General features: G+C 37.3%; 1 protein-coding gene across 1 annotated transcript in view; it reads left to right on the top strand.

Moving 5' to 3' along the window:
* Nucleotides 1–12212, top strand: part of LOC106879064 (roquin-2) — a 93230-nt gene that overhangs the window by 50339 nt on the left and 30679 nt on the right. The window contains exons 2-5 of the mRNA XM_052975308.1: nucleotides 6388–6786; nucleotides 8395–8625; nucleotides 9607–9782; nucleotides 11000–11200. Coding sequence (XP_052831268.1) covers nucleotides 6441–6786; nucleotides 8395–8625; nucleotides 9607–9782; nucleotides 11000–11200 — 954 coding nt within the window. The 5' untranslated portion in view covers nucleotides 6388–6440. The remainder of the gene's footprint in view (nucleotides 1–6387; nucleotides 6787–8394; nucleotides 8626–9606; nucleotides 9783–10999; nucleotides 11201–12212) is intronic.

Raw genomic sequence — 12212 nt, 5'->3', positions numbered from 1 at the left:
GACAGGCTTCTTTCAGTTTCCGTCTACCAAATCCACTCACAAGGCTTTGGTCGGCCCAAGGCTATAGTAGAAGACACTTGCCCAAAGTGCCACGCAGTGGGACTGAACCCAGAACCATGTGGTTGGTAGGCAAGCTACTTACCACACAGCCACTCCTTATTTATTCACATTGTTTTGTATTACTCATACATTATGTTGTAGCTTCAAGATTTCAATGATGTGATTGTTTATTTTTAGAATGACACTGTAGGGTAGATGGTGTGAAAGGCCTGATCTGTCCAGTTTGAACATAACTGATAGAATATTTGCACTGGATGTGGCTGGTTTAAATGCTAAAGGGTTAATTTTTTTTTATTAGAAAAATTAATACCTTTCTTCTCTAAACACCCACAGTGTTTAGCAGGGTTGCAGGCGTTGCATTCCTGCCCACTGAAACTTAAACCCCTGATGGTTAGGTTTCCTCCACACAGTCCACTAAAACCCCAGTTTTCATATGTGTTTATTGGCAAGAAGCCATTAAAGAATTTCACTAAGAGTTTAAGACTTGTTGGCTGACCTCAGTTTTGTTTGGCCTGAATGTGGAACATTACCACATGCAGATAATTCTTGGGGACCACATGTGAGAGCTGGGTGCCGGGTGGGAGCCAGTGACAGAAGTTATCCTGAAAAGGATTTGGAAGGTAGACCTACTAAATGTTCTGTCTTTCTCTGACTCCCCAAACCTCCTATGAGGTCTTTACTAATGTGGTTCAGTAACTGATAAACGGCTAGATATGACTTGCATGGTTCTACTAGCAATATTATCAGTCAACAGGTACACAACATGATTAATTGTCATCTTAAGACTAACAGTGACCTAACACTTGGAGTGTATTATTGTTAGTTTTGGTAACCACTTGGTATAATAGTGCTGTCCTTTCCAGTCTGTTGTGGGATACGAAATTAGATAAAAAATACGTTGCAAAATTGCATCACTGCTGTGTTCATAGCTTTACATACGCAATACTTATGTGTATATAGATTTATATGCACATTTTAAAAAAATCTAGTCTGCACAACAGCATCCATGAATGAAATCCCCTCCAAATTTCTACAAAAAGTATAAATTCTGGTCAACTCTGTAAATGATTATAGGACAGAATTTACCATAGCAGTGTTTTCCAATTTTTCAAAGACACTGATACCATTTATTTCACTAAAGATAATACACCACTACATTAGAGAGAGAGAGGTTTTTTCTTAAAAACTGTCATATATTTCAGAAATATATTCAAACAGCAAATAATTCAAAGTTAAAGCAGTTTCGAATTATCAGCTGAATAACCAGAAACATGTTACTTGAAGTGCTTGGATTAGGAGTTTTCAGTTATTATGTATTAAAGAACACTCTATACTTATGTATAGAATTCTCTAATTTATCACTCTTTGGTGAATCAACAGATTTGTGTGTTTATTTTGTATTCATTATCATCGTCGTTTAACGTCTGCTTTCCATGCTAGCATGGGCTGGACGATTTGACTGAGGACTGGTGGACCAGGAGGCGACACCAGGCTCCAATCTGATTTGGCAGTTTCTACAGCTGGATGCCCTTCATAACGCCAACCACTCTGAGAGTGTAGTGGGTGCTTTTACGTGCCACCGGCATGAAGGCCAGTCAGGCGATACTGGCGACGGCCACGCTCGAAATGCTGTATTTTATATGCCACCTGCACAGGTGCCAGTCCAGCGGCACTGGCAATGTTCTCGCTCGAATGTCTTTTCACATACCACTGGCACAAGTGTCAGGGAGGCAACGTTGGTAACGATCAACGGCCATGCTCGAAATGGTGTATTTTATGTGTCACCTACATCATAAGAATTTAGAAACTTTGAAAGATGTAAAATAATTTGTTTTTAACAGTTGAATTTGAAGTAGATAAAGCTATGAATAAATGTAAATATTAGGTTATCTATCCAAGGGGTGGGATTCAGTTTATAGCCTTAAGGTCAACTGTTAAAAATGAACACACACACACACGAAAAAAGAAAACATTGTCTAGCCCTTAAATAAAATGTATTCAGGCTCACACACAAGTAGTCCTTGCACATGAAGAGCAGAAATATTTTGGGCTTAGACAATTTTGCAACACACCTTTCTGTTTGTCACTATGCTACAATTTGAGTTGCCATCGTTATTATTATCTTAGCACAGTACACTACAGATGTCAGGTCACTATTCGTCTTAAGGTGATACTAATACTCTGGTGTACTTGTTGAGTGGTTATATTACTGCTGGGGCTGAGAGTAGTTGTAATCAGTGAAGTCCTTTTAGGGGCTTATCACTCTATACATGTAAAGATTGGGTTTGGAAGAAGAAGAAAAAAATGAAGTTGCCAAATAAGTCTTCTAAACTGGGTAGAAATTCCCATTAAACATTGTTAGTATTATATTGTGGTTGGGTAACCGAATGACTCAGAAAACCTGTATATATGATTTATTGTTAGGAGTGGTCTGTATTCAGTTTTATTTGGTTGTCACTTCTATTAACACTTGAATAATATAGTGAAGAAAATACCTCTTTGTTATTGCTGTACCTACCTTCTTCCCATCCTTTTTCTTATTTACCCATTTATTAACGTAAAAGTTAATTTATAGACGGTAGGAATAGTAGTAATAATAATAATAATGATTATAAGTGTGACCTTAGAAGTAGTTTGATTCTGTATAGGAAAACTTGCAAAATCAATTTATACTGCAATAATTTTATATACTGGTTGTTGCTGTTTGGCAACAACCGGAAATATTCCAACCATAAACCTTTAGTATTTAAACCAGCCATGTCAGGCCTAAACATTCAGTTTTTTGTTCATAGTGACTAGATCAGGCCTTGCATGCCTATCCTGCAATGTCATTCTAAAAATAGTCACATTGAAATCTCAAAGCTATGAGATAGTTTGTGATTATTTCAAAACAATGTGAATAAATAAGCATTACATTTTGACAGTAATCTGAGTGCTTAAGTGTTAAATGTCTTTTTAGTAGGCGATGCGTCTATCTTAATTGTCCTTCCTTGTTTTTGTAAGATAGTTGGGTGTGATTCGAGGGAATTTGGTTGCACTTCTAGTAATCATCATGTAGACTTCATTCTCAGCTCACCTTATACACTTAGTGACTGTTATACTATATAGGTAGGTACACTGCTATCATCATTAATTCAGAGAGGTATTTTGAGGAATGATGCAAAGATTATATTGTGGTAGTGTTCTTGATGAATGTAGAACAAGCAGTTAATCCTTTCATTAGTTTTATATATCTAATAAAATGTGTTGCCCTTATGTTTTAATTAACTGTTTAGCATTTGAACCGGCCATATCCAGCTCAAATATTCTGTTTTATGTTAAAAATGACCAGATCAAGTTTCTCGCACTAATCATAAATTGCCGTTCTAGAAATATAGAATCACGTCAATGAAATCTTGAAGCTATAAGATAATGTGTTTTTAATTGAAAATAATGTGAATAAATAAGTATTGCATTTGACAGGGTTAGAGTTGGCAAGTTATAGTAAAATAACTTTTTTTTTTTTTGTTTCTGAAGCCAGGTGTTTGAAAGCTAACAAAACGTTTTTGCATAAAATTATGCCAGAATATTTTCATTTTAAATATGAACCACCTTCGAAATGGGTTGGTTGTCAAGCAGTGGTTAGCCACGCATGCACACAGCACACACACACGTGTGCATGCATGCGATGGGCTTTCAGTTTCTGTCTACCAAATCCACTCACAAGACTTTGGTTGGCCCAGTCTGGTTTAGGTGAGCAAAAGAGAGAGACCCTCAGACCAGACAGATCAACATATTCAATTGTTTTGACAATAAATTGTTGTATTTTAGTAATATTTTAACAACAAATACCTTATTATTTACTCTTTTACTTGTTTGTCATTTGACTGTGGCCATGCTGGAGTGCTACCTTTAGTCAAACGAATCAACCCCAGGACTTATTCTTTGTAAGCCTAGTACTTATTATATCAGTCTCTTTTGCCAAACTGCTAAGTTATGAGGACATAAACACACCAAGATCAGTTGGTTTTCTAGTAAGAAATATGTTAAGAAAATAAAATAAAAACCAACAAAAAAATCCCACCTACAGCATAGTTATCCACTCCTCTTTATTTTTTACAATTTTGTGGTTGTGCCAGAAGGAGGAGGGTACTAGGACTTCTAAAGTCAATACGGTGTGATTTACTCTCTCCTCTGTCCTGATTGAGCTGAGTTATGATCAAAGACTGTGTGTTAGGATTGTGACTTGTCTTAAATCTCACACCTTGTTTATCTAGAATTTGCATTATTCCATGTATCCTGCTTTAAGATGGGTGTGATTTGGTGGTTATCTCTAGCAAGTCAAGTGACCACTTAAAGGGCTTCCTCATTAGCTTGGTAACTCCGAGATTGCATGAGTATATTTACTAAGCTTACTTTCTCTAGAGTAGAACAGATATCTAGTCTAAATGCTTGCGATAAAAGGGACCCCAGCTAAGGGCCCCTAAGGACAAAGGCGTTGGTGTTAAACTAGGCGATAACCCCAGACAACCTAGTACCTTAATTGAATCTAGTGGATAGAAACTGTTGAAGCTGGTTGTGTATATTCATGTGTGTGTACACACGCACAGATGCATGCACAAAAACGGACAAAATGCACACATGCACGCACTCAGTCACACAGGCGCGGACACGCAGACTCGTACACTGACGCAGATAGCTGTGCACACGCATGTAGACATGCTCACACACACACACACACACACACACACACACAACCTAACTGAATCTGGTGGATAGAAACTGTTGGAGCCGGTTGTGTATATTCATGTGTGTGTACACAGACGCATGCACAGACTAACAGAATGCACGCATGCACACGCACGCTCGCTCACACGCGCACAGTCAGACACAGGTGCGCACATGCTGACACAGACGCGCGCACACACACACGCAGACACACACAGGCACGCACAAGCACAGGCACACTCAGGCACAAATGGACACAGATATACACATGCACACACACACAAATATACACATACACACACATGCACACACACACATATATATATATGTACATATATATTTTCAGGTGTGTGTGTGTGTGTGTATATATATGTTTATGTCTCTGTTTGCTTGCCCCCTTCCACCACTTGACAACTGGTGTTGGTTTATGTCCCCATAATTTAATGGTTTGACAAAAGTGGCTGATAGAATAAGTACCAAACTTTAAAAAAATTAAATTTTAAAAAATGAGTACTGGAGTTGATTTGTTTAACTAAACCCTTTAAGGCAGTGCTCCAGCATGACTGCAATCCATTGACTGAAACCCGTAAAATCTCTGTGTAGTCATGTGTGTACTAGAATTTTTCACTTGACTGTTAGACGGTTAATAGAATCTTTTTGATTAAATTTCTAATTAAATTCATTGAATATAAATGGAAAACCACTTTGAATATGCCAAGCCCATTTCTCTTTTAATTTAACTTCCTTGATCAAAATTTCCGAAAAACAAGTGACACATACTTTATGATAAGTTCTTGAAGTTTTCTATTAACTGTAGTAGTTTATCAATAAAATTCTCTATAAAAACTAGCTTATATGAAGTTTTAAGTGTAAAATATCAAGTTGTAAAAATATGGTTAAAATAAACTATTGTTCAGCACCCACTTGTACATGCACAATGGCCTTTTAATTTTCATCTGCCAAAGGCTATAATTGGAGGACACTTGGCCAGGGTGCCATACAGTGTAACTGAACCTAGAACCATGTGGTTAAGAAACATCTTTTTGTAAGTGTTTCTCTAATGAAATACATAGATTACATGTTTCAATTTAGTTAAAATGATTAAACATTTGTTGTTGTACTTGGGGATGGTCATATTGCCAGTTTAGCCAATAAAAACACAGGCACTGTATATTTGGTGTTAATTTGCTTCAGCTTTATATTACATTACATTAATCCTATTTCGGCCAGAGTTCTTTCGTCACACTTCTGTGACCTCATCAGTGGTCCTTTGCTTTCTTCTATCTTATGTGTGTCCCACCTTGCTAACTATCAGCCATTTTTTCCAACTTAAAAAAGCCCTGAAAAACCCAAAAGTTGTTACATAAAGTTATGGGCAATTTCAGTTTTACTTTAGAATGAAAATCTTAGTGTTGTAGGTCCAGAATCAGCCTGAGATGGGTTGAGGTTCTAAAGGACTAAACTGTGATAACTGAAATGGTGTTAGTGACCAGGATGTATGTTTATGTTTATATAATGTTATAAGAAAGTAAAAATTGAATGAAAGCAACATTGTTGTGAACGACTCTTGGTTTTTCTCTGATGTAATCTTAATTTGTTTATGTTTCCATTTTCTTTCAGATTATGTTTCATTTTGAAATTAACTTAAAGTGAGCTGTGATCAGCTATTTAAAATGCCAATCCAAGCACCACAGTGGACAGACTTTCTGTCTTGTCCAGTTTGCTGTAATTTGTTCAATGAACAGTATTATCGTCCTATCAGTCTGGGCTGTGGTCACACAGTGTGCAAGAGCTGTCTCTCGAAACTTCATTCTAAGAAGTGTCTATTTGATCAGAGTATAATTTCCCGCACCATTGAAGAATTGCCTGTAAACTATGCACTGCTGCAGCTGGTCGGTACAGCCATTCCTGAGAAAGAGACCATTACTATAAGTGATCGATCTGAGCACTGCAGATCATATGAGTCTGCTAATCGATGCATTGAACAGTTAGCTGTGTATCTAAAACCTTTTTCTGCAGGTAAGGCAACATTTTAATAATACGTCTTTTGTTTTTGTAACTAGAAGCAGGTATGGCTGTTGAGAAGTGTCTTCTACTAAAGTCCTGGGTTTCCCAGAGCCTTGTGAATGGATTTATTAGACACAAAATAAAAGTAGCCCATTGTGTGTGTGTGTGTGTGTGTGTGTGTGTGTGCACGGGCATAGCTGTTTGGTAAGAAGTTTGTTTCTCAACAGCTTGGATTTGGGTTCAGTCTCATTGCATGTCACCTCTGGCGAGTGTTTTCTACTATAGTCCCAGAGTGACAAAAGTCTTGTGAATGTACTTGGTAGACAGAAACTAAAAGAAGCCTCATGTGTGTGACATACACACATTATTATTCAACTAGTGTCATTTGTTAAATGTTACATTGCCTAGTAACAGATGAGTGTTGGCACATGAAGGCTGAAGAAAATCTGCCTCAAGAGATTTTTGTCTGACCCTTGCAAGCATGGACAACTGGACTTTAAAATGATGATGGTATTTTCTTCTCTATTATGTTCAAACTGACTTAGAAATCTAGTCATCATCATCTTTGTCATTTCATGTTCAGCTTCATGCTGCTGTGCATTGGATAGTTTGATAGGATTTAAAGAATGTGGAGGACAATGTCATATCCATTGCCTACTTTAGCATAGTTTCCATGATTGAGTGCCCTTCATCATGCCAGTCATTTTACTGTGTGCAGTGACCATGTTTTTTTTTCTTGGACTTTTTATCTATGAGTGTGTTTGTGTTTACACACGCACACATTTGCTCTCTCTCTCTCTCTCTGTCTCTCTCTCTCTCCTTCTCACTCACAGAAGGATGCGAGTGATACACGTATTCATCCATGTGTTAATGCATGTGTACTGAAACTCACTTATGCTAATACACAAAGATGAGCTGACTGGTGAAATATGAAATGAAGTGCCTTGCTCAAAAGCACAATGCACTGCTCAGTAATGGAATTGACCTCATGACCTTTATAAGCCAAACACCCTACTCCCTAGGCCACACATCTGTATCAACTTGCAACTACATAGGTATCTTAAGCATTTATGAAAACATGGCTTGTTCCGGTGGCACGTGAAAAGACATTCGAGCGAGGTCGTTGCCAGTGCCGCTGGACATGGCTCCTGTGCAGGTGGCACGTAAAATACACCATTTTGAGCGTGATCATTGCTAGTACCACCTGACTGGCCTTCGTGCCGGTGGCACATAAAAGCACCCACTGCACTCTTGGAGTGGTTGGCATTAGGAAAGGCATCCAACTGTAGAAACTCTGCCAAATCAGATTGGAGCCTGGTGTAGCCATCTGGTTTACCAGTCCTCAGTCAAATCGCCCAACCCATGCTAGCATGGAAAGCGGATGTTAAACGATGATGATGATGATGGTATGTTACCAAACCTTGCTTGCTTTACCATTCAAGCATTGCTATCAATTTAATCAATTTTACTACTTTATGTCCCTCCCCTCATATTTGTGGTTGCGTTCGTTCCTATGTTTAAAGCTGTTATTGTATTGTGTAATTAAAATTAATATTGAATAAGTTTTCATTTTCTCTTTTTTCTTGTTTCATTTACTTCTTTGGGTTCTGATGCGACTAGGTGCTGGAAACACAAATGCTATTCTTAGCAGACCAATGCAGAGAAAGCTGGTGGCCCTGGTTAACTGTCAGTTAATTGAAGAGGAAGGACGTGCTCGTGCCATGCGTGCTGCACGCTCTTTGAGTGAAAGAACAGTTACCGAGCTTATCTTACAGCACCAGAATCCACAACAGCTATCGGCTAATCTCTGGGCAGCTGTCCGTGCAAGGGGATGCCAATTTTTAGGACCAGGTAATATTGTTGTTTAACCCTTCAGCATTCAGGTTCCTTTGTGAAATGTATTGATTATTTATTTATTAATCGCACATCTTGTAGCTTCAAAATTTCAATGGTGTGTTTTTATAGTTTTCAACTGACATTGTAGGAAGGATTGGATTGGGTCAGTTTTAACATAAAACAGGTAGAATATTTGGGCTGGATATGGCGGGATTAAATGCTAAAGGATTAATATTTAACCCTTTGATACCAACCTAACCCTGGTGCTATGATAAAAACACCTTGTTTTAAAGTGATCTAAATTAAAATTTTAAAAATTTCTCATATTAATTTGTTCCAAACCCCAGCTTAATGATTTTACTATGTTATTTTACTAAGTTCTTCATTATTTTCAAAATTAATTGTAAACCTTTTAATACCAACTTGCCCAAAACTACATGTGGTTCTTTGATAAAAACTTCTTGTTTTAAACTGATGTAAATTAAAACGTTCAATCAAAATTTCATGTTAATTTGTTTGAAACATCAACTTAACTCTTTAGTATTCATTTTATTCTCTCAAATGTGATGCTTATTTATTCACATTGTTTTGAAGTTATCATGCAAGATCATGTAGCTTTGATATTTTGATGAAATGATTTTTTTGAATGACATTGTAGAGTAGGTGTGAGAGGTTGAATCTGGCTAGTTTGAACATAAAACAAGATACAATATTTGGGCCTGATATGTCCTGTTTAAGTGTTGAACGATTAATAACAACAAAGTTATTTTAATAATTTCTTCATTATGTTCAAAATTTATTGAAACAAAGGCAGTATATTCCAATGAGTGTATGCTAACAGAGTTAAAACTAGTCTATCTTTTAGGACCACATATATGCTTGAAGTTTACTTGCCAAACATAAAGATTTCTTCAAATTAATACATAGATTAGGTATTTTGTGAGGTATATGCAATTCTTGTTATTTTAGTATGATGTTTTATTTCTCTTTCTATAGCTATGCAAGAAGAAGTGCTGAAACTAATTCTTCTTGCTTTAGAAGATGGATCAGCACTATCCCGCAAAGTGCTTGTCCTTTTTGTTGTACAGCGACTTGAACCACAATACCCACAAGCTTCTAAGACAGCTATTGGTCACGTAGTACAGCTACTCTATCGAGCTTCTTGCTTCAAGGTAAGCATAATTTTCTTTTGTTGTTGTCTAACTCCAGTTCAGCAATGATCTCATCCTTTTGCATATTAACCCTTTTGATGCTAGTCCACCTGAAACTACCTTTGAATCTATAATACACTCTCTCTTTTTTTAAAGTGAGGTAATTTAATATGCACCTTCAAAATTTCATGTTAATTTATATTCCAAATCCCAGCTTGATAATGAGTTATTTTAGTAAATTCTTCATTATCTTCAAAATTAACTGAAAGTCAGTGGATTTCATCAGAAATATGTAACAAAAGGGTCAAGGAATATATACACACACACACACACACACACACCCTTAATTACTTTTTCATATGGTGATCAGTAGGATATTATCTGCATGGGTCACACAGAATTTGTTGGGGCAGATTTCCTATGGCCTGATGCCTTTCCTAGCCACCAACCCTGTTTCCAAGCAAAATATTTCCCCATAGCCAGGATGTTTTTGCACAATATTGGAAATGGACACTGCTAGTATGTCGGTGATACTCATTTGCAGCTACCACATTTGGGAGATGATTCCATCTTCCAAATCCAAGTCCAATCACAAGGCATTGGTTTGCTCAGGGTTATAGTAGACACCCAGTGTGCCATGTAAGAAGACTGAACTCAAAGCCATGTGGTTGGGAAGCAAACTTCTTGATCACTCACTCTCTTTCTCTCTCTCTGTGTCTCTGTCTGTCTGTGTAATCATATCTTCTGTACAACAACACCTGTTTCTGTCCTCACTCTCTCTCTGATTGGGTAACCATGTATCTCCTCTACAGCAAGACGCCTGTTTCTATTCAACTCTGACACTCTAACCTCTCATCATCTGGCACAAGGCTATCTCTTCCAATGCCCCCTCCCTTCAAATCTTTGTTTTGCAAGTTACTTGGTGACCCTACTATCAGTGCTGGTGCATTCAGGCCACACTATAAAGTGGTTAGTGTTTGGAAGGGCTGTAAAAACCATGCCGAAACAGGCCTTGCCAGTTCTGGTACCAGTCCACTCTATTAGGTGGTTGGTGTTAGGAAGGGCATCCAGCCATAAAACCCTTGCCAAAACGGACAGTGAAGCTTTGTGCAGTCTTCTGCCTAGCCAGCCCCTGTTAACCCGATCAACCCTTGTGAGCATGGAAAAGGATAATCATAAAAGTGTTAATGTTGTGTGTTTTTGAATCTATTCTTAGACATTGTTTGTCTGTTATTCAGGTTACCAAACGTGATGAGGAATCTTCTCTCATGCAACTAAAAGAAGAGTTTCGTACTTATGAAACCTTACGACGAGAACATGATGCTCAGATTGTTCAAATTGCAACAGAGGCTGGTTTAAGAATATCCCCGGATCAGTGGTCTTCTCTTTTATATGGGGACACTGCTCATAAGTCACATATGCAGTCCATCATCGACAAGGTGTGTATCTGATTTCTCCTCATTACATTTACCACACTCTCTACATTTCTATTGGATTGTTTCACATGTCTACTTTTCTTGAAAGAAAAAATAAATGAATGAAGAAACTTTAAAAAATGCAACTTCACCTTTATTGGGTGTAAAGCAGTAGTAGTTAGGTAGAGATCATTATTATTTGAGCATTGAAAGGCGTTGGGCTGGCAATATCATTAGTGCGTTGCACAAAATACTTAGTAGCATTTTTCCAGCTCTTTACATTCTGAGTTCAAATATACTTTTGCCTTTTATCCTTTTGGGGTCTTTTAAGCAAGCAGTAAAGCATCAAATGAGATATCTTGTATTTAATTACAAGCCATTATGCCCCTACCTACATCAAATCCTTGGCTTTTTTTCAGGGGTGGGAGATGTTGATAAAATAAAGTGTCAGTCAAGTACTGGGGTTGATCTAATTAACCAACTTCCTCCCTATAAATTTCAGGCCTTGTGCCTGCATTAAAAATGATTTGCTCAATTGGTTGAAGACAGACAAAAATGCTTTGCAGTATTTTTCCTGCTCTTCAAATCCTGTCAAGGTCAACTTTGTCTTTCAACCTTTTGGGATCAATAAAATAAGTACCAATCGACTTTCTCCTCTTATAAAAATTGCTGGCTTGTGTTGAAATTTGAAACCATTATAATTATCAAGGTGACAAGCTGGCCAAATGATTAGCACACTGGACAAAATGCTTGACAGCATTTCGTCCATTTTTACATTTGCCTTTCATCCTTTCAGGGTTGATAAAATAAGTACCAGTTTAGCACTGGGGTTGATATAATTGACTATCCCCTTCTCCCAAAATTTCAGGCCTTGTACCTACTGCAGGAAGGATTATTATTATTATTATTATTATTATTATTATTATTATTATTAGAGTGGAGGGCAGTGACTAACTGAATATATAGAGACTGAGAAAAATACCTTATAAATCCCACTGAACTCAACTTTGTCTTTGATCATTTTCAAATTGATAAG

Source organism: Octopus bimaculoides, chromosome 21 (assembly GCF_001194135.2).
Source record: "Octopus bimaculoides isolate UCB-OBI-ISO-001 chromosome 21, ASM119413v2, whole genome shotgun sequence".
Taxonomy (NCBI): Eukaryota; Metazoa; Mollusca; class Cephalopoda; order Octopoda; family Octopodidae; genus Octopus; species Octopus bimaculoides.
Note: the sequence above shows the minus strand (reverse complement) of the source record. Positions and strands in the feature narration are given on the sequence as shown.